We start from the raw sequence: 24,402 nt of genomic DNA on the forward strand, positions 1-24,402 counted from the left end.
TTTGCTGTGGCTGAAATATATTTATATGTATCTTAATGTCATAAATTTAGGTATCCTCTAATGAGAAGCAATGGAAAAGCTGGTTTGATAAAGATGCTCCTGAGGAAGAGATTATACCTGATGGATATAGTGATTCACTTGATATCTTTCGCAAGCTTTTACTCATCAGGTGAGCATCTTCAGAAATTTGGGAAATAACACACATGGTTACATCGCATGTCTTGGCCTATCCAGTGTGCTGTTATCGTAATAGGGTAATTTTAATTAATTTCTGAGTGACTTGAAGTAGTATTTAATCCACACATGAAGTGTGATTTAATTCACTCACTTCAGAGATAAGCTTTGAAGAGTCTAAAAAATTTATTTCTAGGAAATATATTTATAGCTTTGCTTTTATGCCATGACAAATGGAAACTGGGAATCACATTGCAGCCTCCTCCCAAAAGTCACTGAAAAAGTAGAATCATTCTGATAGTTTTAAAAATTCTTTTATTTCTTCATTTCTTTTAAAATAAGCTATTTTAAATAACTTTCAATATGTTATAATAATTGAAAAAAAATAGGTTTGTGGAAATGCAATACAGGTGCTCTAAACTCCCATGTGAAAAGTGTGTGATTGTACTGAATCAGCTAAGATCTCTGTGGCAGGGCTTGGCGTAGAATGGATTTCCCCAGAGCAGCATTCAGCTGCCTTATACATGAGATCATATCTTCTTATGTTCATTGTATACTTTCCAAGTGCTGCAACAATTAAATCAGAGGTGCTCCATTAAAAAAAAATATAAAATAAGAAAACAAACCAGCAGCATTAATTACTAGACCAAGATTTTCTTTGGAGGAGATTCAACCTGTGCAATAAAAAGGCTAGAATCTCATGGAAGAAGTACAATATGCCTTTGAATAAGAATCTAAAAATCCTTTTGCCAAGTGATGTCTTTTATCCAAAAGTAACAGTTTGTATTTTTTTTTCCCCATGGGAAAAAATAAAAGCTCACCTCCAACACAAATGCAATCCAATGCCAAAAATTGAAGTCTGTACCCTAAAAGACTAATAAACACAATGAAACATCTACAGAATTCTCCTAAAGGACAAAAACAATCTTGCACTTCCTTAGTTGTGTTCTCAGATACAAAATCTGTGTTTATAATGAAGAATGTCCCAGACTGATAAAGGTACCCAGAACAGAAAATCCCAGGGCAAATAGGTAACCTAAGACAAAGTTGTTAGCAACTGAAAAGTATTGAACAGTCCTAAGCAGAGGGGAAGACCACCAGCTCTGTCTATTGTTATATCTGTAAAGACAAACCTTCACACATATATGTGAATGTATATACACATATAAATGCATATTATGAAGCAAAAAATCTATGATAAAAATAGAATTTCTAATTTAAGCCTGGTCTTTGCAACAGGAAGAGGAAGTGAATTAGTATCCTGGTATATATGTTAATTTCTAGGTCTTGGTGTCCAGATCGAACCCTTTCCCAAGCCAGGAAATATATTGCAAGTTCCTTGAGTGAGAAATACACAGAGCCATTCATTTTGGATTTAGAAAAAACATGGGGAGAAAGTGACACACGGTCACCTCTCATCTGTTTCTTGTCTATGGGATCTGACCCAAGTATGCAGATTGAATCCTTGGCTAGGAAGCTTAAATTAGGTATGTAAGCAATTATTCATTGTCATGTGTTAAGATATGGAAGTGTAATGTAAGTAATTTCAAGTTCTGGTTTATTTTTTCTCTGAAAAGTATTTCTTAAATTATGTTGCACTATTGTTCCTGAGCTGTAATCTTAGAGATAAAATAATATTTTAAGTAAAAATGGTATGCTGAGAATCCTTCTGTGTGCAGTTGAACAGTAATGTTTTCAGATTTTTTTTCCTAAATTGTTATTATCCTTCTCAGTGATAATTTTTTTAATCCCTATCTGTAAGACAATATTTGCAAATTTTGATTGTTGGTTTGGCTTGGTTGGGCTAACTTTTGTTGTTGTTCTGGCATAGTGACAATACTGTTTTCTTGTTTTTACTTTTAACTGCTGATAATGTGAAAATCGGTAATCTGCTTACAAAAAAAACTAACCAAAAATACCCACAAGATCAGCATTTGTATATTCTGGATTTTATGTCTGCATCATATGTAAAGTTTGAAGAACTGTGCATATGAACTGAGTTAGAAGTAGGAACATATAATCTTGTTAGTAGTCGCATTAAATTTTTTGAATATATTACAATTATATGATTTGCTTACTTACATGGCTTCATTATCTATATTTAAAGAAAAATCTGGGTTCATATTTCAAGCGCTGTAGCTTCGTTAAAATTTGGCAGTGTTTCATTTCTACAAACACTGTAAATATTGTGGATATGAATATCATTTTACAAAGATATAGTGTTTAGGAAAATTACATATAGTAGTATAATACGATAGTAAAGGGATAATTTTTCCGTTAAAAATATATAAAAGTATATAATATACATTTTTGCATTCAAAAGAATATGTTTTTGCATTAAAGTGTACTTAATTGTATTTATATCACTGTTTTGGGGGGCTGAATTGGAATTCTTACTTTTTCTCAAGAATGCAAGTTCATTAATCATATGTTGTCAAATATGTTGTCAAATATGTTGTAGAATGTGTGACTGTCTCTATGGGTCAAGGACAAGAAGTTCATGCACGCAAATTCATACAGGCATCAGTGCAACAGGTGGGAAAAAACACTGCAATATAAGTTGACTGTTTTAGTATTCTTTAACACGTCGGTCATAATGAGGAAATGCTTCCTTAGACTTCTGCAAAGTCGTGTCCTCTTTATCTGATAGACGAAAGCACTTAAGAGTCTTTCCAGGACTTCCCGTCTTTTATGCAGAAAAAAAGAAAAGGCCAGGCAGTATCAGTTCAGGGAATTCCAACTGTATTATAGAATCATAGAATAGTTTGTGTTAGAAGGGATCTTTTAAGATCATTTGCTCCAACCCCCTTCTACAATGACCTGGGACATCTTCAACTAGGTCTTTGTCTGCCATCTGTGAGATAGCTTCATTTGAGGAGGGGTTAAAAAAGAATCTTGTCAGATGATGTTTATTCATTTGAACAGTATACAATCTGCTTAATTTGTGATTTTCTATTATGGACATACGTGTATATGTCTTTAGGCATATGGCCTTTGCTACACGATTTCTAGGTACTATTGTATAATCCAGGGTTCTCTAGCTAATGCAGCCTTGGTTGTGGAAGCTCTCTATATTGTACCTATATCGTGTCCAGTAACCTCTGAATTCCTTCCAACTGTTGTGACACCAGTACTGGAATATAGATGTACACCACTCTGGAAAAAGAAAAAAAAGAAATCCACTGGTAACAAATTCTGAACTAAATGCCTTGGCAGTGTGCACATTTTACAGAAGGGGGGGGATATGTGAACACCAAATCTGAAACAATGCAGAATTAATAAAAATGAAGACAAATCTCCATGATTTTTTCCTACCTCTGGCCAGGAGTATATAATATGATTAAAACTGTGGTGCTGTATTGCATGTAGATAATTTAAAAAAAATGAGCCTGATTCATTTAGGAATGTGATAAACTGATTAAAGGCCTTCCTCAAAAAAAGTCAATCACAATAAAAGAAGAAAAAAAGTCCATAATTAAATATTTTTTTAATATCCATCAGCTCACCATAAATATTTCAATTATATTTTGTCACCAAATGTTAATTATTTTTAAATGAGTTTAAAAAAAATTGCCAAAATGGAATTACAAGCAGTAATGAAATCCACACATCACTGTTTAGAACTGATTAAATAATATCCCATTTTAATATCAGGCTTCTGATTTATCAGACCTCTAAAGGGATGCTACAAAAGCTGATGGGTTTAAACTCATAAGCAAAAATACAGATAGATAACAATCAAAATAGAGCTTTCATGCAATTTTAGAGTTGAATAAGATCAAAATTAATATGCAGAGGTTGAATTTCGTGCAAATACATTTATTTCAGATAAACTAATTGCAGTTAAAAAGTTTCAGAGTCTTGTTACTGTCTCTTTACACTTAATAATTTTATTAAAAAATAAGTTTTTAGAAAATATATTTCTTAGATTTCAGCTGTTACTTTTCCACTGACATTCTTTCGGGTCTGGTAGCAGTATTACTTAATACTGGAGAGGAGAGGAATTACTTCTTTTTGCCACTAGGTAGCACTGGTACTTTACTTAGAATATTGGCTCCGGTTATGTTATTTTCATTGTGAACAATAGGACTTGGAAATAACTGTTGCACTAACTTTTCCTATTTGCTTTAACTGTGACAATATCAAATCAAATGATAATACATAGTCAGGAGCAATCCAAAAGTAAAAAATAAAAATAAAAAATTAATGCAAGACCAAATTTGATTCTAATATAGGCAATTGGTTTTAGCATTATAAATAACTTACTCTAAATTGTATATTGTAATAGTCTATATTCTTATTTAGGGAGGCTGGGTGTTACTTCAGAATTGTCATCTTGGACTGGATTTCATGGATGAACTGCTGGAGACACTTCTTACTGTTGAGATACGGAATGAGACATTTAGAGTTTGGATAACTACTGAGCCACATCCTAAATTCCCAATTGCACTGCTACAGGTTTGTTTAACTATTTAAGTCCAGTACCTCAAGCCATCAAAATTATGCTAATTAAGTTTGCAAATTGAAATTAAATTAATGGGGGGAAAAAAAAACAATACAAAACCCAAGAAAAAATGAACTTACCTCACAATGCAAGTAACACCTTAAACAGGAAGGTTACTTACCCGTAATTGGAAGTTCTCAAAGATGCATTATGTATGTGTGAGCTCACATTAATTCAGTACACAGAAACACTTGAATCAAAACTATCTCTTTTTCCCAACCCAGCCTTGTGAACAGAGTAATGCCTGCAACTGTTCTTAGACTCTTCCAGATTTCCCTGTCTGAAATAAAGGATAAAAGGGACATAACATCTCAAAGAACATATTCCACCAAGAAGTAACTTTGGATAAATGATCAGTGGTTTTTCTGTAGATCTCAAGGAGACATTTTCATCAGTACCAGGAAAATTGTCTAAACTCTTACAAAGTACATTTAAGTACATTAAGAGGCTTCTAGCTCTCTCACAGTGGCTCATAATGCTAGTTAATATCTAGTGTAATAGCTGTGCGTTAACATTTCTGTGTTTATAGATCCCTTTCCTTTACAAAAAAAGTGGAAGTCTGCTTAGAGGTTCTCATTCTCTCTAAATAACAATAGATACCATAATCGATACCTGGCATGTGAAGGAAGGGAAGGGTTCCTCTCTTGAACGAATCTAGGAAACAGCCTTCAATAAAAAATGTATGTCACCATGGAAAAGCATTGTGTATAGACAACTAGTTGTATGGACTTACATTCTCTTGTGTTTTCACAACAGAAAATAAATGCATTCTGCATCTTTAAGGGATTTATGAATTGTGAGGTAACTAAACACACAGTTTGCTAAAAGTGAGACTAGAGACCTGAAGAAGGTTGCTACATGAATTTCATCACTGCATTTATCTCAAATATCTCACATGTGATTTCCCACTCTATAATATCACACTACACGTTAAAATATTAACATCTTCAGGGATTCCAGAAAATTATTAACAGACAAACCAAAAGCCAGCTCCTTCTCAGAAGAAAGGAGAGAATAATTTCCTCTTTTTTATATAGAGCTTGCAGCAAAAACTGAACAGGATATCTTTTGAAGTGTGGAAAGACTGGTTAGATAGTGTTCCCATTCCATCCAACAGACTAGTGTGTTTATGTGCCTGTAGATAGGTTTTTGCAGAAGACTGGAGCTTGTGTCTGAAACAGCATGTCTGGGCTCTGCAGCCCAGAAATAAGTTTGTGAGACTGAAGTTGGAAAGTCATTCCTTAAAAATAACCTTTTTTTTACCACAAGTATGGAGATGGTAAAACTGCCATGTGAAGTACATATTCATGAATGTCTTCCATTAAGTGTCTGTCAGAAGTAAGAAGAGTTCAGAGCCATACTTACATTTAGCCCACGGGCAGGCATTTAATGTACTTTCAATGCATGCTACCATGTTACCCAAGCCAGCCAGCAAAGTATTTACTGTGGGAACAGAAAAATACTTAGTTTTTATTTGGGTTCCTCCAGCATTTGAAGGTGTCTCAAGGAACAGAGATTCTAGTAAGGCCAGTCTGTGTCTGACCTAATAGATTCAAGTGTGCTCCATGAACATAACCCAGCATTGAAATGCAGTAGTACATAGCGGTAAGTAAGTACAACATTCTCTAACACAAAACCCTGTGCTAACTAGTGTTCTTCCACATAATTTGCAGCTATGGTTTGACAATTGAAATTTTGTAGCAACTATTGTCATAAGGCAGTCAGCATGGAACTGAGGGGCTGTGTTCTAAGGGGCTGTGGCAGTTTACTTCCACAAATGCTGATTCCATGCCTGCTGACCAGAGCGCCTAGGAACATTCTCAGGTGAATCTAATTTACTTGTGCAGACCTAGCCACAGAGTCCCGAGTAGCCACTGTGAACACGAAGATCTGAGAGGTGAGACTTCTTTGTATTTACTGTGAACTCCTAGGACCAGAAATACAAGATATTTCATCTACTCTGGATAGTTCTCTTCCATGATTCAGTCATTGAATTAGATGTAGAGAACCATACGATGCCTTCTGAAAAGCATGGCAAGTGCTTCTAGGTTGTTGATGAAAATTCTTGGATCTATGGACAAGTGTCCATGGTGGTTCTGACCAACATAAACTGAAGGTCTATATTCAAAATCTTTTGAGGCCTGATCTTGTATGTGCTCAGTTTATGTAATTTACAGTAAAGCTACATATCAACTTTGTATCTACAATGCTTTAGCTATTTATGTTTTATTTATAACTAATAGTTGCAACATTTTTGCATGTTGCTGTTTTTGTTTCAGTAAACAAATCCAATTCCTTTATATTTTTCACATGACAGATTGCTATAAAGTTCACAAATGAACCTCCCCATGGTATACGTGCTGGATTGCAAAGAACATTTTCTGGAATTAATCAGGATCTGTTAGATGTTAGCAACTTGCCTATGTGGAAACCTTTGCTTTACACTGTAGCTTTCCTGCATTCTATTGTTCAGGTACTAGTCACAGAATTTTCAAGTAGTGTTATAATTGATGGAGTCACTTTAACAGAGGTTCCTGAAAATATGCATTCTGAGATTTATTGTAGCATCATGTTGCAGGGCTGAAGCTTTAATTTCTTTTCTCTGTATTTCAAGATACCTTATTTTTTTTTTTTTCTTAAATAAATTTTACACAATTTTTATACTGTGGGTATTTAGAATGAGGTTTTTTTTTCTCATCTAACTTTAGCTGTTCGAAAGTTGTTTGGTATAAGGGGGAAAAGCTATCTTTGTAGACAATAGAAATAGATAAGCACTCCAAAAAAAGAAAATCAACTTATCTGTCTTAGCTGTCCCTCTATAAAAAAACCAAATAATTTTCAAGAGATATATCACTCTTTCTGTCTGTTGATTTCAAAAGCAATCCAGATGCCTAGATTAAAGTAGCTAATTTCTAGACGGCTGAAATTAAATAAAATTCTATCACTTAGAGTTCTGTTTTTATCATATTTTATCTGTCAGTGTGTTTTCTACATTAATTCCAATGTGAGCATAATAGTATCTATACTTTGTACTTTAAAGTTATATAGCAGTTTCGAGATCACAATAAATACCAACATTTTGATCTCTCTGAAAACACCTTCTTTTCATCAAGGATCTCAAAATAGTTATAAAGCAGTATTTAAGCCTTAGGTTCTATTGAGCTGCTCATATTTTCAGTTTAGCAAAGATGTTGAGAAGAGGACTGTTGTAGGTCCCCATTAAGATACAATATTCCGTATTATTTTCCTTCTACCTTTTTATAAGCAGTGAGAAAGCTGTTCCATGTATGGCCTCAGGATTATGCCGTTCTTGTGGAAATAGAAGATCTAAGCTCTTGTTCAACTATCAGTTCTTTTAAAAACTATTGTAACTATTCATCTGTTCAGAAAATGTATTTAGGGATTGCCAATCAGCAACCAATATATATATATGTTGCCCTGGCGTTAAACTGACCAATTCTTAATATTCCTTGGTGACAAATCTCCATGCTAAATATAGCATAAGAAGTAATTCAGAGAATTTGGCAGAAAATCATTATATGTTTCTGCAGGGTATTAATGGTTAATGTTGTCCCATCTGCTTATAAAAAATAATTTTGAAAAAATTAAAGGGTTATTTTCAATTCTAATTATTTTTACATTTTGTAGCTAAGGTACCTAAATGTTGCTTAACTGTATGTCAAAGACTATCAGTCATTCTTGACTTGGTAATTTAAACTCTAATAAATGCGTTATCATTTAGCTAATTTTAGTTATTAGTAACTTTTAGATTGAATTATTTTTCTCTTACTGCAAGTGTTACAATTTTATTTTAAAATATGTATGCAATAATAAATTCAAATAACGTAGTGGTGGCAGCCTTATAAAGTTGTGAATTTTGAAAAATGTTTATTAAAACAATAGAGTGAAACTCTAAGACAAAAGTAGAAACCTAGAAACCTGTGGACAACTGAGCAATAATACAGGAGCTTGAAAAACTGAAACTATCATTATTAGACAGTATTTGCAGAAAAAAATAGAAAAACTGTAGAACTCTGAACTGAGTGTGCTGAAAATGCAGAGATACAGTAATTCTTTAATTACTTAATATAAAAACCTGATCATCCACACAGACATGAGATATTTCAAACATATGATGATAAATTGATTAGTTAAAGTAAGAACAAATGAGTCTGTTGCTTTTTCTGTAAATATCTATCCCTCATGGTATACCTTAAAAATAAACTTTGTCTATTACTGATGTGTATGAGGCATATAGCCATTTCCTAGGCTAGCTTTCTTCTTCAGTTCAATTCTTTACTCCACAACGGATATTATTAGTGTTGAACTTTAATAATGAAACAAAATTATCTGTTGTTTCATAAACTTATTTGCTTCTAATTGTATTCCTAAGGAACGATGCAAGTTTGGACCTTTGGGTTGGAATATTCCCTATGAATTTAACTCATCAGACTTTACAGCCAGTGTTCAGTTTATACAAAATCACTTAGATGACTGTGACATCAAGAAGGTGAATACTAAAATTTGCATACAGTGTATTTAATTGCTTTGTTCAGCATCTGTAATTGTTTTTTCTTCATGTTACTATCTATAATACTTTACTCATTGCTTTTCTTTCAGTGCAGCTTCTAATGATCAAAGTATCAGATTCTCTGTAAGACAGTCCAGCTGAAATATTTTGTGTGCTATCATCCATATAAAAATATGTAATAGTTAAGAATTTCAGAATTTTATCTTTTTTTTTTTTTTCAGTACCATATCTAAAATGTTTACATGTCTATATAATATCTGTTTTAAAAAAGGAGCCAAAATTTAGAGAGTTTGACAGAGCAAATCAAACTTCTCTATGTCTGCCATTTGGTCTACTATTTATCCGAGAATAATGCAACAGAATAGCCATTCCTTGCAAAGCAGCACTTTGCCAATAGAGAAGGATGAGAATCTGGGGAGGGGTGGGAGAGAAGAGGCAGTACCAGTTGAGAGTGATTTCAGATCACACAGGAAGTAATGATATATGTTTCTAACAGCAGGACCAAGCCCAAATCTACTTTAAAATTATAGAGCTGAGCTCAGAAAATAGATTCAAAATAAGCAATTATTTTTTTCTTCCAACAGTGAACTTCTCAGCTTACATTTCAGAGCCTTATGAGCTTTCAATTCCAAAATTGCAGGCTAGATACCTTCTTCTTACATGTTACAACTACAATCTTTCATTTACTTTATTGTGTACAGGGGATATCATGGAACACAGTACACTACATGATTGGAGAAGTACAGTATGGAGGTCGAGTCACAGATGACTTCGATAAGCGTCTTCTTAATTGCTTTGCAAAGGTAGGAGACCTTGAAAGTACCCTTATTTGTCATTTTTACTGGCAGCTGCAATACAGAAATCAGAAGACCTTTCTGCTGAATATGCACTTCTTCACCAGTTTATAAGACTCTTCAGAGTAAAATGAATTTTTCAAAACATCTTCAGCAGTGAGGTTTTCCCCCTTGGTTTCTCTTTAGTGAGGAACAGAAATTATTAAAAAGACTTAGCTGGAGCTCAAACTTAGAAGACATAACTCTTAGCAGTTTACTTTTGTATTCAAGTAAAAAACAGATGCTGTAGCTAAAATAAGAACTCTAATTTTCCAAAAATAAAAATGAGATTAAAAAAAGAAAAACAAAGCCATGAAGTAACAAAGTAATACTTTTTTTTTTTATTCACATAGGCATGGTTTAATGAAAAGATGTTTGACAGCACTTTCTGTTTTTACCCTGGATATAAAATTCTAGTGTGCAAAACCCTGGCACAGTATTTGGAATGCATTCAGTTACTCCCTGCAATGGACAGTCCCATGGTCTTTGGTCTTCATGGCAATGCTGATATAATGTAAGTAGTTCCAACATATTAAAAACAGATTCCTTTCCTTTTAGTGTTTGGAAACAAGTCCCTGTGAAATGCTTAGGTAAAGCGTATTTTCCATAGGAAACCGGATTCATGTGAATTTCACTATTGAAATACACTTGGTGTGTATGTATATGGTTATGAATGCAGTATCTTCAGCTCCATTTTACATGTTCTTTAGGGTTTTTTGTTATTTGAAAGAATAACAAAACTTTTATATGAACATATGATGCAAGGTTTTATATAGTTCAACTAGAGAAAGTTTCTAACGTTTGCCTGCTGTCCTGTTGTGGTTTAACCCCAGGCAGCAACTAAGTACCATGCAATTGCTCCCTCACCCCCACCTCACAATGGGGTGATGAGGAGGAGTATCTAGAAAAAAACAAAGGTAAAACTCACAGGTGGAGGTAAGAGCAATTTAATAATTAAAGTACAACATAATAGTAATAATAATGAAAAATGTGATAAGGGAAAAAAGAGAGTGAGATAAAATTCAAATTAAAAAATCACAAGCAACAGTAATACATAATACAGTTGCTCACCATTCATTGACCGATGCCCAGCCTCTCCCCAGGTAGTGATCAGTAGCTCGCAGCCAACTCCCTCCAGTTTCTATACTGAGTGTGATGTTCTGTGGCACGGAATATCCCTCTGGCTAGTTCAGGTTAGCTGTCCTGGTTGTGTTCTCTCCCAGCTTCTTGTGCACTTCCTCACTGGCAGAGCATGATACACTGAAAAGTCCTTGGCTTAGAGTAAGCACTGCTTAAAAACAACTAAAACATAAGTGTGCTGTCAACATTATTCTCAGACTAAATCCAAAACACAGAACTGCACCAGCTATTAGGATGAAAATTAACTCTACCCCAGCCAAAATCAGGACGTATTCCAAGTAGTATATTATATTTCTGTGCATACTTGTTAAATGATTCTCTGAATTGTCATTTGGTTTACAAGCATGCCTTTGGATGTAACTACAATAATTTGTTGCCATCAGTCCTGTCATTCCATTATATAAAAGAGGCTTTTCAACTGCACTAACTCTACTTAAAATTTTATCTTCGACTCAATTAACTTTTTCATTCCAAACAATGTGTGTAACAGCTTAACTTTTATTTCCTTCTAATGTTATATCCCCTGTGAAAGGATATGAATCATCATCATATTGTTTTCACTGAAGTCCTTAATAATTCTGCCATGAATTATTGCATTTTCATTATGTCCACATTCATTGTTTCTCAATGTAGCTTTTTGTATTTTTAAACAACAAGAAAAATGTTACACAAATGCACAACTGCTGTGGAAACCTAATATCTTCCCACATTTTTGGACTAAACAATAATTTCCCACAATTTTTCAGTCTCTGATTTGAAAGGTTGATGCTATATCAAAAGCCCAGTATTCTAAGCATGCTGTGAGAACAGTTTTATTGTCAGCTCTGCCTAGCACCTACCATTGTAACTATATACTTCTGAAGAAAAGAGTCTAGGAGTAGGGAGTAGATTCTGTTTCAAGTCATTCTCTAATACTTACAAGGTCTCCCTTGCAAAATTGATTAAAGAAGAGCCAAGATTTAATGGAGAACCAGAGTCCTGAAGAGAGACATGCTTCAGATCCAAAATCAGGCTTGTAGGAAGGTTAATTTATAGGAGGAAATGAAACAGAGTTGGGGGATCTTAGTGAGTAGGAACAGCTCTTTCATTTCTCTCTATTGCTGAGTTTTTCTTCACCTTGGTACATCAGCATATCCTGCTAGTTTAGTCCTTTTTCTGGAGATTTTCCTTGGTAGTTATTTCTTTAGGGTTTGGGGAAAATATTCAACAGCTTCATATTTATCACAACCTGTTATAGGTAACTATGCACATGTACTTTCTGCCTGTTGTTGACATACAGATCAGACATATTAGCATCCCATACAGTGTAAAAAGTTGCATTCAGATTCTCCTTAAGGTATCTTACTAAGTCATATCCAAGCATGCAGAAGGGTAACTGCTAGAATTGGAACCCTGAGATGTCCAGGACCTTTCCACATTACTTTTACTGAGGACAAGAAAGACCTCATCTCTCACTGGTGTAGTGGGATAGTTTTCTGGTTCAGCCAAAAGCTCAATCCCCTGGTCCCAACTGTAAGACTTCACTCAGTGTCAGTACTTTTGTCTACTTGGGATTAACACCCGAAGTCATTGTGATTGGTTTTAACTTTCTGTATGGATCATAGGTTCTGCAAGAGCAAGGCAGGTACCTGAGCAGGCAAGGAATAGTCTTACAATCTTCTCCACCCCCTTCTCCAATTGGTTACATACTGAAGCCTTAAATCTAACTGAATTTTGTAATCTACTGCAAGCAGTTATTAACCAGCTGAAGACAGAGCAGGATCTCCCATTGTGCCTTGGTGAATGAAAAGTTTTGAATACCACATTGCAGTAGAGACTGCTTTTTTTCACACAAAACTGAGGTAACATTTCTGTCAAACTCCATTTGTTCTTAGTTTTTATTTCCAGTACAGAAAATTCCTGATGGCACAGACTTCAGCTATCAAACTACAATAGGTTGTTGAATCCAAACTCTGTAAGAAAATATTCTTAATACTGCTGCTTTTTTGGAGCAAATAAAAATTCATATAAAAATCTTTTCTTCTGATGACTGACATTTGCTTTGCCACACTGCTTCAGGTAAAAACTAATATAAACACGTATAAAGTGCTTTATCTTACATACTCACTTTTAGACACATTGACACTATAAATGAGATTCATTTAATGTTGCTTTAGCTTTCTTTATGTTACTCAAGACTTCCTTTACTGTAATAGCAAAAAAATAGATCCCTGTAAAATGCAGTTCCTCTGATCACAAACCAGACAAATAAAACACATCAGCTAAATCATGCTGCTTTGCATTACCTGTAAGGGCAATCTAGGCAAACAGCTGTTATCTAGGCATCGACACTTGGATATTTAAATGCGATTAGGGATACCCCATTGCATAGATCTGATTTCCTTCCCAGGAGTATGGTACTTCCTCTACAAATCTGTGCAATCTTTTTTTCTTTATTGTTTGCATCTATACTTCAACATTTTATTTGCAATGTAAAAGAAAGTGAGGTTTTCCAAAGCCCAGAAATATTGGAAGAACAGTACTTGCAGTGTCAACAGGAAGGTTCACATCTCTGTTACGAATGAAGCCATAAGTACAAGAGAAATTTGATTTTGTCCAACTTTTCTGCTCATGTGTAGTCTTGAATAGATCTGTCACTCTTTAAATGGGGCCATAAATGGAAGTAAGCTTGAGAGTTTTGAATCTAAAATGAAGGGTTATTAAAAACCATGAAAGCCCCACCATTCCTACATTAAGAAGCAGAAATTAGATCCTCTGAGAAGCAAACTGCCAGTAGGATTTCTTCTATTTTTCTGATTTATATTCTTTATAATAGCATTTATAAGCAGTTTATGTTGAAATGCTGCAGTATCTAGCTTCTCTAATCTTATGATACTATCTCCAAAGCTTGGATGTGTTAGGAGTTCATATGTTCTATCCTACAGCACAGTCCTTGGTTTCATGGCTTATACAATTATGTATGACGAAGTAATAGAAAGAGAATGGTGTCATATGAGGTTGAAAACAAAACTGACATGCAAAATTATGCTTTGAGTCAATACACATTTATTTTCTGTGTCAGGCTCATGCTGTATGTTCCTTATGTAGCTGATTCTGTAAGGTAAAAGTAGGCAACATGTACACTGCTACGTTTTCATTCTTACTGCTTCTCATACCTTTGTGCCACTAGACAGCATTGTAGCAAAAGTACTTCTGTAATTCTGCTTATGTTGAAGGATTGATGAGGTCTTTTGCTGTCAAATGCCACATGAATGTAATTTACTTTTTTGTATTGACTCAGAACATAAATTTACATTAGCACTGCCAATGCTCTACTATGGAATAGAAGGTTTTAATCTCTAACATTGTAAATCTATCATCTTCTATCATTAATACTAAATACCTCAGAGCAGAATGAATTTACTAATTAATAAAGAAGCAGTTTGCAGAGTAATGCCTCCATCTTTTCTTTCTCCTGAATTCCACTTTTAAGAAATAATTGAGTGAAATATTCTTCCTTGTTAAAAAACTTGTGTTGCTTCTTCCCAGCAAATAACTCTTTAGGTGTCCTTAACAGGCATATGGCATTTTCTCCTTTTCCACAGAATTCCTGTAAATCATATGATAGGTTTTTCTCACACCCCACATTCTCAGTTTGTAGAACTCATCTTAACCCTGAATTAGAAAAACAGCAAGTGTATAACAGTGTGTAGAGGGAAGTTCATATTCTTTACAATCATGGAAAACCAAAATAAAACTCATGGTCAAAAAATAAAAACAAAACCTCATGGTTAGTGTGTTCAACTTGGTGCAGGACACAAAGAAAAAGAAATTATTGGGAGCTTTGATTTAATCTGATGACACAGTATGTTTTTTCTTAAGTTTTAAGTTCTGTGTTCTCCAAAGTATCATTTAACTATTAAAAAATCCTATGTAATTTATATGTATTTCTTATCCTCTCAGATACCAAAGTAATACAGCAGCTGATGTTTTAGACACTATTACCAACATTCAGCCTAAAGAAGGTGGTGCAGGAGCTGGAGAAACTCGTGAAGCAATTGTTTATCGTTTAGCTGAAGACATGCTAGATAAACTTCCTCCAGATTACATACCTCATGAGGCAAGTTAATCTTAGTTGTTTTCTTACTGTTCTCTCTGTTGAGTTTTCACAGAAGGCATTCCAAAAAAAGAAACCCTGAATGGTAAAGAAATAACATATAGCTAGTAGCAGATTCAAGCAAGTAACCAACATCTTTATAACTATCAGCATGAACTGATATAAGGCTATTTTATTAAAAATAAAGACCTCTAGTAACTGATCATGGAGATGTGTCATGGAGACTATTCCTGGACTGTCAAAGCTGCATGTAAAAACACAGGAAAGAAGTCAGTCTTAACTTTTTGTGACAGCATTCTCCAGGGCCTTCTGGGTGAAGTTCTATTCTAGCAAAGTCATGAGTAATTTGGTAGTATGAGACAAAAAATAAAAATAAAAACTGCAACAGTTTACGGGATAATTGTTAGTTGAAATACATGAAGTACTAGTCTACTGTTTACTTTTCTGAACACAAGAAAGTAGTAACAAGAAAGTACTTACAAGTAGTAAGACAACATTATTTCAACAATTCAGTTTCAACTAAATTCCTTCTTCTGTGCTCCTATATTTTAGGTAAAAGCTCGTTTAATTAAAATGGGACATCTTAACTCCATGAATATTTTTCTTCGACAAGAAATCAACCGAATGCAAAAGGTGATCACAATAGTCCGCAACAGTTTGAATGATCTTAAATTAGCCATAGAAGGAACTATTGTTATGAGTGAGGCAAGTAAAGCATGTTTACTAATATTGAATACCATATTTCAAATGACTACCTTGATTGCTTTAGTTCATGTGTTATAATTTCATTCCTTCAGAATTTGAAAGATGTACTTGATAATATGTTTGATGCTCGAATTCCTCAAGTATGGAAAAGAGTAGCTTGGGATTCTTCAACACTTGGCTTCTGGTTTACTGAACTTTTGGAAAGAAATACTCAATTCTCTACTTGGATATTTGGAGGAAGACCAAATGTATTTTGGATGACTGGATTCTTTAATCCACAAGGTAAGGATACTGAAAGGATTTGAGTAGTAATGTATTTAATCATAGTTTAATGGGGTTTACTACCTATCTAATTTAATATTACACCTAGAAAAGATGTTTTCATCGCTGTCAGAATGTGTCATAGGAGCCAAAATGATAAATGCGTTCAAAAAGAGATTAGATAAAGTCATGGAAAACAGGTCCAATGGCAGCAATAAAAATGATGGTCCAAATTTAACCTTCGAGTTGGGAGGTCCCTCAGCTCCAAATTGCCAGAAGCTGGAAGAATAAAGAAGTGAAAGGATTTATGTGTCATTTTGCCTGTTGTAATATTATTTCACTAAGCATCTGCCTTTGTCTAGTATCAGAGGCAGGATGCTTGTATAGATGGTCTTTTAGTCTGACCTGTAAACACACTTTTTATATTGCAAGAAGGAAAATATGTAGTTAACAAAATGCTTTATCTTGTTGAGATATTGTATCATGATATGATATAACTTCTACTCTTTTCCTGTTGTCTTGAAGTGTTTAACACATTCCAAACTGTAAGATGCTAGCATGGAAAAGTTTTAATCTAGGGCAAGATGTTATTAGTATGCTGTACAGTAGCAAAAGAAAGAATTTTTTTTAGTGTTAAAACAGTCATTCACTAGAACAACCGCCCCAGGGACACGGTAGAGTCCCTTTGGCTGGAGGTTTCCAAGATACAATTGGATAGGGTGCTAGTTAATCTCATCTAGGCTCCGTTTCTCACAAAAGATGATCTTTTGAGGTCTTTTTCAAGCTGGGCTGTTCTGTGATTCTACAAACATGCAACTATGTCAGAATTTATAGCAGCTACCTATGTTTCACAGTATTATCAAACTGCAGTTTCCACAGTGTTGCCATCTCAGAGGTTATTTAATGAACAGTTTGTCCAAATTCATCAAAGATATACGGCAAAGTTCAAGTAAACATTATCTATCATTATCTGTTATAGCTTATGATGTTTTTAGGAAAGAGGAAGAAAAACAAATTGTAACCATCTTTATGAATAACAAAACCTGTTACCTTATTTGGTGCATGTTCATAGAAGAATCTCATTTAGCCTACACAACTGTCCATACAAAATTCTCATGAGAAACTTCTCTTATGTAACAGTTACAATGTTTTTTTCGTTAGTATTAACCTATGAAATCCTTGACTATTTTATGAGTTACCTTTACTTTCTAATGCTTTACTCTTTCTAGCCTTTCTGTGACCAGTTCTGTAAAAATAACTAATACCAAAGTCTTTTTTCGAGTTACTTTCATAAACAGTTGAGGTGCCTGGAGCACATTCAGATTATCATTAAAAGATAGTATTGAGATACCAGTTAAAGCATCATTCAACTTGTATCAAAAATGGTGCAGCTGATCTCTGGTTATTCAAAAGCAGCACTCATGCTGGTGTAAAAGAAAATAAAGGACCAGATTCTTTTGACTAAATAAAATATTTAGCCTAACAGTAAATGAACCTGAGACACAGATGTTCTTGAACTTGGTGATTGCTTCAGCCTCTGTGTTCCAAATAAAATAGTCCTGTAGATGGAGAAAGAAGTGTGCTAAGCACAAAGGTTTGCTATGGTTAGGGGTGAGGTAAGTATAGTTGCTGTATGTGTAATACTGCTCTCCAGAAAATTCTGAGTAAATCAAACCATGCAGCAATGTTTAAAAAAATTGACTGTGAGACAAATCAGAAATTAAACTACCCTGTGCTGCTGTTGCAGAAAAATCTAAACTAATTGTACTAGTGAATCAAGCTCTAAATCTATCACAGAATTGGCAAATACATTATAATGTTAAAATATGAGAAATATATTGTATCAGTTCAGTGGAAAAAATCTATTGATAGTACTATAAAGTATCACCAATAATTGTATTTAAACCTCTTGTTATCTTTTATCATCATCAGTGTTTGTCTCCTATAAATATTTATTAAGTAAGAATGTATGTTAATGGTGGTGCAATATGCCATTCAGCAGACATGGCACTTGAAATGAACAGGCTTATGAAAAAACAAATATCATGTTATACAGATATAATTAATTTTTAGCAAAATTTGAAGCCTAAATAATACCGTTTTATTTTTATCAGAATACATAATATTTGAGAAATGAATACATGTTCATTTCAAGTACTACGTTAATTGTATTTACATCACATATAAATATTTTAGCTGTGACAAATCTCTTAACTTCTAATTGGCTTTATCCTAATTAGCATGTTAAACCACTCATATCTTGAAATGTTGTCTTCTCCTGCTTCTCCATGTACTTTCATGATTTCTTCCCTGGCTTGTCAGTATTTTATTAGGTGGTTTCTCCTCCTTGTAGACACTTGACAGCCAACAAAACACTAGTCATATTCTCCTTCATGCCTTATCAAGAAGGAACTGATGCAATTTCATCTTTAAATCTTTACAGTAATCACACGTAATTATCCAGTTCTCTATTGTTAATGTTTCACCTAATCTCTCTGATAACTCCAACTAGTTCTTCATCTGGTATCATAAAATAGCAGCTACTGCATTGTAATCTTCTGAGACACAAAGAAACAACCAGGTATTTGTTAAAATTGTTACATTTTTGTAGCTTTTTTCTTTATAACACATCCAAGCCTCTTTGCTGACCAATTATGTGTCATCTTATGCTTTTCAGCCCTTTACGCAAGAAGATGCATTGTATGCTTTCTATTTTATATCCAGTCTTTGGGGCAGGGCAGTGTTTAGGTGCTCTAAAGTTGACAGGGTGCTCAGCTAATGCTGTGAATTTTACCTCTTAACCCTTTTTGATTGCAAACCTATGTAAAGTGTGTTCAAAAAAATATTAAAAATATCACCGAACTCACTACTTTATTATGTCATCCTCTACCTTCATTTCTGTCTAGGACTCCCTTTTCTTCACTAGCAAAACATAAATTTTTCATCCTTTTTAAGCACTGAGTTATCTAGATTCCACGCATTCGCATAGTTATTTATCACATTCAGATGCACTGTCATTGAAATTTATCTTATTTTTCTTCTTTCATTAAAAACCACCTTTCTCCTAAGTTGCCTTTACAACTTAGGCCTTTACAACTAGGAATATCAGCTTACATAATTCATATCTTGTCTGCCTCCAAATTCTTTCTTGAAACACAACTCTACGCTGGATCTTGTAGTTGATTGCCTAATGAAAAGGTGTAAGTCAGTATCCTGAGTAAATATTTGTTAACTGAATAATTCAGTAGGAGAAAAACAACAACAAAAAAGGTATTTTATTTGCCAGTTAAAAATATTTTTCTCAGTGTAATGCATTCTAGGCCACTGTGTCATTTGTTCCTATTCTGGCCCCAAAGCAAAGTTTGCTATTATTAGTCAGGGTGCTCATTTTTAACAGAACTCTGAATATCTGTCTATAACATTCAGTGCAGAAACAAGCAGATAACTAAAGATTTTATATATGTATATATATATATATATTTTTTTTTTGGTCATGTAAGATATATAATAAATCTCTGGCTTAATTTCTCAAGGATTCCTGACAGCAATGAGACAAGAAGCAACTCGAGCACATAAAGGCTGGGCTTTAGATACCGTTACAATACATAATGAAGTGCTAAAGCAAAACAAAGAAGAAATCACAGCACCTCCTTCTGTATGTATGACATGCAAAGATGTTTCAGTATTAATTCCAGTATTTAATTTATATAGTGCATCATTCTGTCATTTTGGATTGCTAGAGGCAAAAGTTACTAATGTCTTCACCTCGCTGTTTTTGCTCAGCATACAAGATTAGCAGCTTTCCAGTATCTGAAGGGGGCCTATAGGGATGTTGGGGAGGGACTCTTCATTAGGAACTGTAGTGATAGGACAGGGGGTAACGGGTTAAAACTTAAACAGGGGAAGTTTAGGTTGGATATAAGGAGGAAGTTCTTTAGTGTAAGGGCAGTGAGGCACTGGAATGGGTTGTCCAGGGAAGCTGTGAATGCTCCATCCCTGGCAGTGTTCAAGGTCAGGTTGGACAGAGCTTTGGGTGACATGGCAGGGGGGTTGGAACTAGATGATCCTAAGGTCCTTTCCATTCCAACTATTCTATGATTCTATGACGATACTAATTTTTTATTTTGCAGTTATGAAAATATTTTATTAAAAGAACCATTTCATTGTATCACCTCTCAATTTTTAAAATTTATAGTAAACTTTAGATCAAATTTTGTAGTGTATGGGCTTTATTAAACAGTTTTCATTGCTATCCATTTCAGTAATACCTTCTGGAAAAGGATATTATTTTAAAATTATGTGGTTTGAAAGGATTAAATGTCAGGTATTACTATAAAACATATATTCCTTTTAATAGTTTATGACACTCATTTCATGAAATAGATTTTTTATTTTGTGTATCTGCTTATTCTCCACACAGGAAGGAGTATATGTACATGGGCTATACCTGGAAGGTGCAGGCTGGGACAAACGAAATAGCAAACTCATTGAATCTACACCAAAGATTCTTTTTACTCAGCTGCCTGTGTTGCATATATATGCTGTTAATACAACCAGTCCTAAAGATCCCAAGCTCTATGTTTGTCCACTTTACAAGAAGCCCATGAGGACAGATCTGAACTATATTACAGTGATCTACTTAAGGACAGTCGTGACTCCAGACCACTGGATATTGAGAGGAGTGGCTCTCCTGTGTGACATCAAGTAAACTGTTTTTTTGTACCACAACTGTAACAGAATATATGGCACATGTAACAAATTACATGTGTAATTTGTTCTACTGCTACTTCTACTGCTTTTTATTTGGTGGCCATTGGTCATTATACTAGAACTTTCATTTTGGCTTAATGATTTTTTTCTCTGCTTCCAGTAAATTCAGTTGGTTTTGGCTATTTGCTGATAATTTTAAAGTACAGTTTTCAAAATAAGTTTCCTGATTGTAGTCTTTGATGTTTCCATTATATTACTTAAAAAAATTCATAATAGAATTTAAAATAAAATGTTCTTAAACCTTATAAAAGAACTTAATTTTTCATATTATTTTAGCTTGTGTTTCAGTGATGTATGACAACAGAAGACAATATAGAACATAAACTTAAGTTCTCTTAGATACAAGTTTAAAATATTTCATATATATAAAATATATGAAAAAAGAAACACCCCCCCAAAAAAAAAACAAAACACCACAACAAAACCCAAGCAAACAAACAAACTAACCCCAACCTGACTGATTGTCAGATTTTTTGCTCCAAGTAATCAAAACACTGAAGACATTAGTTGTGGTGGGTTGAACACAACAGCAGCTAAGTATCTGCCCAGTTGCTTGCTCTCTTCACCTGTCTCAGCAGGATGGGGGGAAAGAAAGTACAGAAGCTGAAAGCACATGGGCCTAGATGAAGACAGTTTAATAAGTAAAACAAAGCTGCATACACAAGCAAAGCAAACTAAGGAATTTATTTACTGCTTCCCACTGGCAGGCAGATGTTTAGCCATTTATGGGAAAGAAGTGGCTCAGCATGGGTAATGATTACTCGGGAAAACGGATGCAATAAGCACAAATGTCCCCTTTCCTTCTGCTTTCCCTATGCCTTTGGTGCTTAACAAGACCTCATATGGTGTGGAATATCCCTTTGGACAATTTGGTTCAGCTGTCCTGGCTTTTTCCCCTCCCATGTTCTTGTGCATTGTCAGTCTACCCACTGTGTGGACAGAGGGAGAAAAAGTTCATATCCAAAAACCAGCACAACAACTGTAGTTTATTCATTCTTCAGTTTTTTTTTCTTCTGGACTTTCAGCTTAATTGCAATGGGGAAACAATGCTTAACCCTGTGAATGCCTCCATGGGTGGAACATGTGCACTGCCACATTTACAAGTGAAATTTTATATGGAAAGATAGTTGGGAAGGTGCAAATTAATAACGTGCTGAGTTAGATAATTTACACCAAAGAAGATTTTTTTTCTCCACCCTGTAAGAACAGAGACAAATAGTATATTGTTGATCTCAACTATTTCATATATTGCATCAGAAACTTGACAGCATCTCTTTTTTCTGTTTGTCAGAGTCCACTGTTTCCCATCTTCTCTGAGCCTGTCTAGGGGGTTGTTCTGTTCTGTTTCCTCAATACCATGCATTAGCTCATTACTTCCCATTTAAAATGAATGTTAATTTCCATATAGCTTTCTAGTTAGTTTACTGGAAATAACCTGTTTTGTGACAGCAACAATCTACCATCTAGTCATAAGGCTTCTTTTCTGTCTCTGTGCTTTAAGAATCTTCAATGTATTTCTCTGTCCTAGTCATATGTGGGATAGTATTCTTACAGTTCGTTTGTTTACAGACAGCTTTTCAAACATCTAACAGCATCTTCAAACATCTAATACAGTTAATTACTTGAATCACCACAAATCATTCCTCCCCGTTGACATAAGCTATAGGGATTCGAGCCCTCAGGACTCCAGGAATGCTCAATACATCAACAATACTGTAACAAGCATTCAACTTCCTACATTAACTCTAGTACAGTTTTTTTCAAGTCACTGGACAGGTTACTTTCTGAATGTTTTTATGCTCATTTGCCATGCAAGATACTGCTGTTCAAGTTGTGAGGCACCATGGCAGTGCCTGAATTGACAAAGACAAGAATGCCATGTCAGCAAAACACAAATATTTAACAGATGATCAAAAAATCCCCAAAGAATTGAAATAGGACATTTAATTAGTCTCTGTGAAAGCAAGGCCCTGACTCATGAAGATCTGTGTTTGAGAATGTAAAGAACATGTCCAGAATTAGTTTAGAGGGTGCATCCATAGTCTGTATTATTGTTTCCTCACTCAGAATAATCACCCAGAAGGATTTTCCTAACCATTTCCTCTGGTTTTTAGGGTCAAGTTCAAGCTGGTAAGACAAGGGAAGGTGTATGCTTTCCCACTGCTTTAGAGTAGACACATTAAATGAGAGTAATTGATCTGCTAGCATATCAAGATACTTTTCACAAAAGCTTTTGTTGTTAGGTGATGATTCACAAGAAGTCTGGAGCATAGGCATAAGGTGAGCTTTTATATAACAAAGTTAATAAAAACTGTGGGAAAGAGCTTGCAAATTGGGGGCAGGGAGAAATTTTTTTTCTGGTCAGATTGTTAAACCTCACAAAACCACTGACTGGAATGAACTTTTCCAACCCTAATGCTCCAAGAAGGTAACATTTCAACTAAACTTTAACTTTGCTATTCCATAGAACAATTTTCTTCATCCACATCCTCTGTTTCTGCCTCTAGATTCTTGTTGGTTGTAACAAAAATTTATTCAGCAGAGATTCAAAATATTCACATTTTATGGAAAGATCTACAGTTTTCTGTTCAGTCATTTTGTCAACTGGCCATATACATTCCTAATATTTAAACTAATTTATTATTTTTGATAGTCTGGCAGAATATTTGGCAGCAGTATAGTAGTATAATTCTGTTGACACACATACTGAAAATGTATAAATATGCAAGCTGGAGTTTCAACTATATTGATATTTCTACTGATTTTTTTTTAATGTTTAAGTGTCACTGCACAGCTATGACAAGTGTCTTGATCAGATCTCTTCAGAAGTCTGTTTTTATTTATACTACTAGGGCAGACATCACACAAACTGCACATTGGAAGATCTGTCTGCACCCCACAAGAAGGGTATTCCTGAGGTAAGTCTAGACGTATTAAAGCCAAAAGAGAAGCCTTTTCCAGTGATTCATACTGCCTCCAGAGCACAAAAGAAACATGCATAGATTAGCTTTTAGAAATTCAGGGAAACTTTAAAGGGCAAATCCAGAAACAGACTTTGGAAACAGAAATACCACATAATTCTTATATAGGAGAGATTAGCATGGGGAAATAAACAGCTACTAATATGTATGGCTTATGTTTATGCCTCCTTATTTCCATTGCAATTTATGATTTATTAGATATAAATATGCAATAATATTGTTAGGGATATCTGAACAATCTCTGACTTACCATATTGACTGTTTAATAAAGGAATGACTCAACCAAGGTATGTGTTAGTTAGATGACTAGCAATTAATGGATATTCAGAAATGCAAGATTCCACTTAATCCAACTTCAACTATTTTCACATTCCCAAATGTCTAAAAGGATTAGTGATTGTGTTCTG

The 24,402-nt window shown here is 34.4% G+C and overlaps 1 protein-coding gene across 5 annotated transcripts in view; it reads left to right on the forward strand.

Annotated features, from left to right (window-relative positions):
* The window catches only part of DNAH8 (dynein axonemal heavy chain 8), a 140,391-nt gene extending 118,530 nt beyond the window's left edge, over positions 1 to 21,861 (forward strand). For 3 of the 5 annotated variants that reach the window (XM_062629683.1, XM_062629684.1, XM_062629682.1), the window contains exons 79-91: positions 51 to 169; positions 1,459 to 1,661; positions 2,636 to 2,709; positions 4,480 to 4,632; positions 6,996 to 7,151; positions 9,072 to 9,188; positions 9,911 to 10,012; positions 10,396 to 10,556; positions 15,125 to 15,281; positions 15,831 to 15,983; positions 16,076 to 16,265; positions 19,778 to 19,899; positions 20,665 to 21,860. In XM_062629683.1, the coding sequence (XP_062485667.1) occupies positions 51 to 169; positions 1,459 to 1,661; positions 2,636 to 2,709; positions 4,480 to 4,632; positions 6,996 to 7,151; positions 9,072 to 9,188; positions 9,911 to 10,012; positions 10,396 to 10,556; positions 15,125 to 15,281; positions 15,831 to 15,983; positions 16,076 to 16,265; positions 19,778 to 19,899; positions 20,665 to 20,952 (1,995 nt within the window). In that variant the 3' untranslated portion in view covers positions 20,953 to 21,860. Of the gene's footprint in view, positions 1 to 50; positions 170 to 1,458; positions 1,662 to 2,635; positions 2,710 to 4,479; positions 4,633 to 6,995; positions 7,152 to 9,071; positions 9,189 to 9,910; positions 10,013 to 10,395; positions 10,557 to 15,124; positions 15,282 to 15,830; positions 15,984 to 16,075; positions 16,266 to 19,777; positions 19,900 to 20,664 lie in introns of all 5 variants that reach the window. The other 2 variants (XM_062629681.1, XM_062629685.1) reach the window with 1 other exon arrangement.
* The last annotated feature ends 2,541 nt before the right edge of the window (positions 21,862 to 24,402 follow it).

The sequence above is a fragment of the Pezoporus occidentalis genome, unplaced genomic scaffold (assembly GCF_034315485.1).
Source record: "Pezoporus occidentalis ecotype Australia unplaced genomic scaffold, CSIRO_AGI_Poc_V1 ctg34, whole genome shotgun sequence".
NCBI lineage: Eukaryota > Metazoa > Chordata > Aves > Psittaciformes > Psittacidae > Pezoporus > Pezoporus occidentalis.